Source organism: Arachis ipaensis, chromosome B01 (assembly GCF_000816755.2).
Source record: "Arachis ipaensis cultivar K30076 chromosome B01, Araip1.1, whole genome shotgun sequence".
Lineage (NCBI taxonomy): Eukaryota > Viridiplantae > Streptophyta > Magnoliopsida > Fabales > Fabaceae > Arachis > Arachis ipaensis.
The window spans coordinates 137,184,944-137,192,129 of record NC_029785.2 but is presented as its reverse complement, the minus strand read 5'-3'; the positions used below and the strand labels follow the sequence as shown (position 1 = coordinate 137,192,129).

At 37.0% G+C, this 7,186-nt stretch overlaps 1 protein-coding gene across 1 annotated transcript in view; it reads right to left on the bottom strand.

Moving 5' to 3' along the window:
• The window catches only part of LOC107643446 (myosin-17), a 13,802-nt gene continuing 6,677 nt past the window's right edge, over nucleotides 62-7,186 (bottom strand). The window contains exons 19-39 of the mRNA XM_016347101.2: nucleotides 6,984-7,044; nucleotides 6,202-6,379; nucleotides 5,600-5,805; nucleotides 5,360-5,479; nucleotides 5,180-5,278; nucleotides 4,854-5,075; nucleotides 4,325-4,464; nucleotides 3,558-3,675; nucleotides 3,436-3,486; nucleotides 3,248-3,328; nucleotides 2,947-3,117; nucleotides 2,711-2,866; nucleotides 2,410-2,616; nucleotides 1,803-1,940; nucleotides 1,657-1,727; nucleotides 1,433-1,532; nucleotides 1,286-1,342; nucleotides 1,138-1,194; nucleotides 969-1,049; nucleotides 746-828; nucleotides 62-663 (exon numbers count right to left, since the gene is read on the bottom strand). Of these exons, the coding sequence (XP_016202587.1) occupies nucleotides 540-663; nucleotides 746-828; nucleotides 969-1,049; nucleotides 1,138-1,194; nucleotides 1,286-1,342; nucleotides 1,433-1,532; nucleotides 1,657-1,727; nucleotides 1,803-1,940; nucleotides 2,410-2,616; nucleotides 2,711-2,866; nucleotides 2,947-3,117; nucleotides 3,248-3,328; nucleotides 3,436-3,486; nucleotides 3,558-3,675; nucleotides 4,325-4,464; nucleotides 4,854-5,075; nucleotides 5,180-5,278; nucleotides 5,360-5,479; nucleotides 5,600-5,805; nucleotides 6,202-6,379; nucleotides 6,984-7,044 (2,521 nt within the window). The 3' untranslated portion in view covers nucleotides 62-539. The remainder of the gene's footprint in view (nucleotides 664-745; nucleotides 829-968; nucleotides 1,050-1,137; nucleotides 1,195-1,285; nucleotides 1,343-1,432; nucleotides 1,533-1,656; nucleotides 1,728-1,802; nucleotides 1,941-2,409; nucleotides 2,617-2,710; nucleotides 2,867-2,946; nucleotides 3,118-3,247; nucleotides 3,329-3,435; nucleotides 3,487-3,557; nucleotides 3,676-4,324; nucleotides 4,465-4,853; nucleotides 5,076-5,179; nucleotides 5,279-5,359; nucleotides 5,480-5,599; nucleotides 5,806-6,201; nucleotides 6,380-6,983; nucleotides 7,045-7,186) is intronic.

Here is a 7,186-nt window from a genome sequence, read left to right as displayed (position 1 = left end):
AAACTGGCATCTGTACAATTGCACCGAGTCACATTTTATTGTAACTCGGCCTTTCAAACAACCTATCTGAAAATTAAATTTAATGAAAAAATATTGCATCAATTAAATACAAATATAACAACCACATGGAACAAATATGCCCTAAAAAAAATAAAATAAAAAACCTAGAGTAACTGATTGCACCACCCACTATTCCACTTGAAAAACAACAAAATGGGAAAAGAAATATGGGCAGGTGTCGTCACCTGAACACCAGCCTCTACCTATGATCGCCATTTGTCACATGATGTGATCACATCAAGTGTGACATGGCTTTTTAACAAAATCCCTCGTGTTGATGAAACTTGAGGGGGTAAAAATGAACTAACCCAGACAACGAACCAAATATCAGAAGCCGGAGTTGCTGAAAAGTGAAAATATACTATATACGTGATGTGATAACAATGAAATTATATGCACAGCTCGCACCTGCTACCTTGTGCAGTGCGGAGAGTGTTTTGCCCCAAGATTGGGGCATCAGAGGCGATAATCACTGCGCATCACTCTGAGCGTGCTAGCAAGAACCCAAAGCCTGAGTTCTCTCGTATCAACGGAGGAGGGTCTATGTCAGCTACTTCAACTGGTTCCATAGATTTGGAAATGTCATCCACCGAGAATGGAATGCTGCATCCGTATTCAAAGATTTAATAAGAAATTTCTAATGCAATGCTAAACTGTTCGCTACTTGGTAAAAATGATAACGTACCTCGAGTCATCATCTAATAGGAAAGAAGTGCTGACAGCATTATTAGAGTCCTCGGACATCATAGCTCTCATGCTTGTTATGACCTGCATTATCAGGAGAGATGGGAGATTTATCATCACATCACTTGTTTCCACCATGGGAGTAGTTTGAAAGATGTGCACATTCAACTAATACAGATATTACAGACAATTTGGCACCATCAAAATGAGCATGGTTAACTTACGTCTGTAGATACACTGTGCGTGCCGTACTTGTCATCCCAATACATGGTACTGATCCTGTATAACTGCTGTATACTGAGAACCTGCAACATCAATGTTGTATACTTATGAAAAGAATCAGGATAACGTGTGATATCATCAATAGTTAGTAGAATGAAAGAAAGCACCCACAGGGCAAAGCTCCTTCGTTATTTCATTCAAGGACTTTTTGGGTTTTTGATGTATCACCTGACACATAGAAGAACGATAGTGAATAGTCATCAGTTATAATTGAAATCGAAATCAAATTCGAATTCGCATCATTCTCAAAGAGACTTACCAAGAATCCAACAGCCTGCCTGATATGTTTCAGTTCCTCCCAAGCCGAGCCAGTATACTGTACACAACAGATTGAGGTGAAGATCCGAAAGGGATAAAAGGGTAAAAAGTAAAACGTCTGAATTGCCAGCAGTTGCTAGGTACTCACCTCTTCTGTAGCATCAAGACACCACTGCTCTAATTCGGCCAAACCTGTCTTCACATACTCCCCGTTGCTGAATGAACAACACTCACGACGCAACAACAGACTGCAGCAATGGTCACATATCAGCCCATCAAAAAACATAATTCTGCCCATGGCATGCAATGCTCTTTTTTTCTTTTGGGTGGGGATGGAGCGGTGGAGGGAGAAAGAAAGGAAGAGAGATTTACCTGTTGAATAGTTGAACATTGATGAATGAAAATATTTGAGTGAAAACTTTGCGGACCAAGAAAGGAGGCGCCTGTCATAGTATAGACCGTATTAGACTAGGATCAGAATCAGACAATTGAAGGCAGAAATTGGAAGTGGAACTCACGTAGTTGGCTTTCATTATCTTTAGAGAATTGTTTAAGCTTTTGACAATACTTTGCCAGTGAGCTATTAAAGCTTGCTGAGCAACTGCATTGGCATGTGAACGTCCTTTCACTAAACTTTGACGCGAGGTCCTTGGGGCCTGCAAATTGTTTTATCATAATAAATAAATAATGACCATGCAAATAAAAGTAAACAGATAACTTTGTTAATCACTAGGTAGCTCAACGCTCGAGAGTTGTGATTGCTTTGCATACAAACAGAATATGAACCTACTACTAATTTTGGGATTACTTGCATACGATTTTTTCTAGCCTATCACCTTGATGCAATTAGCAGATGAAAATTTTCATCTATAAGTTTCTTTTTCCCAATTTTCATGTAAAGAGAAAATAATTGTCATTGTAATAAATCTTCACCATTCGCTACAAGCACATTGCCTCCTTCCCGTACCCTACGCTTCTAATATCCTATTTTATCTTACGTCAACTATGCATAAGCATTGGTTCATAAGTATTGGTTATGATTCTTGTAGAAACATAAATGACAGATTATATCAACCTAATAATTAAGTTTGATTACCAATTCCCCGCAGAAAATTTATGAAATACCTGTATACAGAGTCCCAGTAATGGAGAGATCTCCTTTTTAAGGTTATCTCTTATCATTCCATATATTTTTTCAAGGAAGGCAGTAAGCTGCTGCTTAAATAGCAGCGCTGGATATTTTGCTTCCACTTGCCGTAAATCATCTAGTCTACTCAGACCTCGGCCATTTAGAAATGGTAACCCAGCAGTTTGGGGAGATGCCCTTAGACCCTAGAATTACAGAAAGTAACCAAAATTATAGGCAGATAAAAAAAATTATGATTAAACTGACATGTCTTAGGAAGGATATATAGTTGCTTTATACTTGAGACATTCTTCCAAACAGAGATGATGATGCTGTTCTTCGCCGTTGTGGTGTTAAGCTAGCTGCTCCACTCGCTTTGAGGGTGCGTTGGAGTAGCAACAACAAAGTGGATGTATTAGACAACCAATATGCCAATACATCAGTATTGTCCTGGGCCTACAAATGTGCAGAAATCACTTACAGTAAAATGGTTTTGGAATTTCCAATTCTGACACAAGTATCAAAACTTAAGTTACCTCAACTGCTGAAGCTATTGTTTGAATAATACGGTCAAAGACACTTGTTCTTTCAACTTCAAATGACCTCCAGTGCAAAAGGCATTTGTATATGACACATGCAGCAATAGGTTTGCCCCCAGAAAATCCCAAATCTTGTGATATGCACTTGATTAATAAGTCCTGATTTTCCTGAACCAAATTGAAACTTTATAAAAATTAACCACCAAATGATGGGAAAAAAGATATTTAAACTGAAAATGTGGTTTGCAGTATCCACAACAGATTCAAATTGTTCAGTGCATCTAATGTAGTCACCAACCTGCTGCTTCTCATTGAGAGATTTTTGTGGTTTTCCCTCAGATTCAGGCTCACGAACGTTTGATACAGCAAGAACCATATCCTAAAGCATAAGCATACAAAAGGTAAGAACTTAATAGATTATGTGAAACCTTCTGTAAACAAAAATCAACTGCTAATATATATCTTGTAAGAAAAATATCGTCTTACTGATCCAATTTTTGCTTCCCCGTTTGGAGTATTCCCATTTTCTGGTATCCTCTGCATAAACATGAAATCTAGTTTAGCACTTATTATAATGCAAGTTAATGACCCCAAGTTTGTTTCCTTACCTGAATTATCATTGTCCTTGGTCTTGCAGTCAAAGCTTTTCCAGTCGGTGATACAGCCAATGCTTGCTGGCGAAGAACTTGGTTTTCTGACTCTGAATTGGAAATTTTTTCCTCCAATCTATATAAAGAAAATTGTTTTAAGAAGTTAATTAGATTTATGTTAAGGCAGGTATAGATGATGATGATGATGTTAATAATAATAATGAGGAAAATGGGAACAGAAGTGTGTTATACATCCAAAGGCATAAAAGGTGCACAAATGAATAACATAAATGAAAGTGGATCGTAAAAGTTGATCGACAGGGCTGTTGGACCTCAACCCAGCCACCAATTTCTTGACTAGGTCTTCCTTTGAAGGCATAATTGAATCAATTATGGGTTATAACCCACCTAACCAATAATCATACTCGGGAAAATTTGAAAGAATCATGTAACCTTAATTTGAGCCAAATTGTGTCGCAAACCTGACATGAGAGTTCTAACATTTAGAACATGAAACTGGCCTAATATAAGCTTTAGGTCAGGATAGGTTAGACCAGAACGAATCTTAAGCACCATTACTTAGTTGCATTTGAGGGTTGGGACACAAGAAAATCACATTGCCAACTATGAAACTCAATATGTTGGCATGTCATGAAAATCTGAAGATGATTTATTCATTCTTATGTAACAAATAATAGTGTAAATTGTATATAACACTATGGACCTAACATCCGCTAAACTCTATAGATCATTATTTTCCCTATGCAGTTAGGGGCTCTACTAACCTCTGAATCAGTTCTTGAAGTTGTTCCACTTTACGGTCAGAATCCTCAACCTTTTTAATTAGTTCCTTATTTCTCGCTTCAGCTTCAGCCTGAGCTTTCCTGGCTTCTTCCTTACCGCCTATTTCCAGTAATAGTGATTCCTGTATGATTAAACGGGATATCAAACGGGGAACTGGTTAGTGCTCAAAGGTCTGTTCCAAATAAGGGGAACTAGTAAGTGTTTAAAGGTTTGTTTAGCAACCCCATGTGTAGGCCTTTTTTTTTTTCCTTTTTGGTTATGGGCAAAATTTTCCCATCCTTTCTAGTTTCTACATAAAAAGAGTAGCTCAATAGGTCCCTTGAATACTGATTTAGTCATTTTTCATAATCTCAATTGATACAGTTTGCTGCCTTGGTTAAAAGAAAAAAATCTGCAGGTATTTCCAAAACAATTATTTTTTCAAAGAAACTTTAGGAAAACTCGGCCATAAAATGATATCATTTGTTAAATTAATAACTAATCATTAAAAAGAACCATCAATTACGTTACCTTCAAACTATTTACTTCAGATGTTAAAGAATTAATCTTTTCAGTGTCTTGAACTAGAACAGGAGTCTCCTTAATAACCGGTGGTGCTTCTTCAATGGCTTTCCGTGCTGCCTCGCGCTCTTTAACTGCTCTGGCATTTGCTTCATCTACCTGTATTTGCATTGCATGCAAAGCATCCTGTAACTTGGCAATTTCATGTGCCTTTTCCTCTTCCAAATCAGTCTGTAACCAGTCAAAAAGTAAATAAGTTCATGGTATAAGAAACACTGGAAATTTATATCAGCTACTTAAAATTGATATGTAAAAATCTATCATGATTATGTTACCCTCAAACGCTTCTCAATTTGCAAACGCCATGTAAGTTCTTCTACACGCTTCTCTAGTTTGTCCTTTGCTTCCTTAAGAGCCCCTGTTTCTCTTGCAGCCTGAATGCAATTACACAAATTATTAATCTCGAGATAAGGTCAAATTATATAAAATTACAAATGAGACAGAATAGTTCAAACCATTTTGAGCATTCTAAGTTCCTTCCTAGCAACCCTTCTCCTCCAGCCACACTGAGTAACAATTGCAGCCTTTTGCAACTTTTTATAATATGAAAATGCAATTTGCCGGCGCAAATTAGCCTGACGATATTGACAAAAAAGATCATTACAGCAGGGCAAATAAGAAAGTCGGAATTGCATCTTTCCATTTTCTCAACTGAAAGTCTATAACCTATGAAGTATGAATATAAAAAGCAGAACCTGGATATGAATTGCAGCCTTTGTTTGCTTTCTAAATCTAAATTCATCACGAGCCTTCATAGCCCTTAAACCTGTCTGTATTATTATTGCAGACGATCGTACACTTAAGAAAGATTTCCTAGCAATGTATCCTTTGAAGTTCTTTTCTATTTTCAGAGCTGCTGCTTCACGACGCAACTGCTCATAGAGCTTCCGGGCCAATATTCCTATTTATCATTGAAGAACCAGATGAATCTATAAGTTCAAGAATAGAAACTTAACATAGCCAACCCATAATGAAAAGGAAATCTACTTTCGCAAAGTTCTAATGCGTCACAAATTCTAATTATAGAATCCACTATCCAGATAGGCCAAATAGAGGTGTTGGAGATGCAAGCTAGACATATGATTGCTTTCCACCATTAAGGTTCTAATTATTAGGAAGATAAGCATAAAGGAGACATCCTAAAGTTTGCCAATCTAGTATCAGTACTGAAAGATAAATGAACCTTACAAGGGATGTGTCTATATAATATCAACTAAGGAAAAAAGCTTGTACTTACAAGGGACTGATTAAGGTTACGAACTACTAAACAAGTATATTAAGAGAGAATACAGGGTACCTCTCAAATTAGATTGCAAACAGACTGCAGCTTGACGCAACTCTTTGAATTCCTTGCGTGCAATATGTGTACGTATTTGCCTCTGAAGGACTCTAGCTGCATTTCCAAGAACCTCTGCTCTTCTTGCATCCAACTCAGCCATTTGACCAGCTCTTAGGAAAACTTTTGTCTTGCCTATCTGGTAAACCATCAAAAAAGCTGTATGACTTCGTATTTAATAAGATCCATTCATATGGATAGATTCCCTAGATACAACAGGTATTATTTGTGGCATAAAAATTATAGCCACTTTTCAAAAGATCAATAGTCATTTGAAGTTTAGGAAAACACAGACAAGTAACACAACCAATACTGTCATTTAAGTGTGCAAAATAGGCAAAATTGTGTCTGTGCCACTGGGTTCTACTTCTACATATTATTATAAAAGTGATGTGCCTGGGGTAGTCTACATTTAAATATTCCAAGGTTGTCTCAAAAAAACCTATAAGCCTTTTTAAGAAATTTGGATACTCTTAAGTCTGAACCAATCGACATCATAGCTATTTTCTCTTCAAATCAGATAAATCATTGTTGCTGCATGTGCTTGGTGGTCGACTGACCACCATTTGTGCATCAGGAATAATTATTGGTCAGTATATGTACGCAGAGTACCATGTGCTTTGGGGATTTAATTCCACTAAATAAAACAAAATCAGGCTTGGCTCCCAGATCCTAGTTTCTCAAATTGACCCTCCCCGATGTACCCTCATCAGCAAATTAGGTTATAGGAAATACCGAATCACCTGATAGCCTTTCATACCCATCTTATCCAGTATCATTTGACAAGCAACTTTATCATCATAGCTGATAAGAAAAAGAGTAGAACAATACAAAAAATAGTGAGAAAAAAAAATGTAACAAAGCAAGAGACAGGAGTTAAAATCATAGATGACACAGTAGAGTAACTTCCCAGAAATCATAGGAATACAACACAGAAAAGGCATTC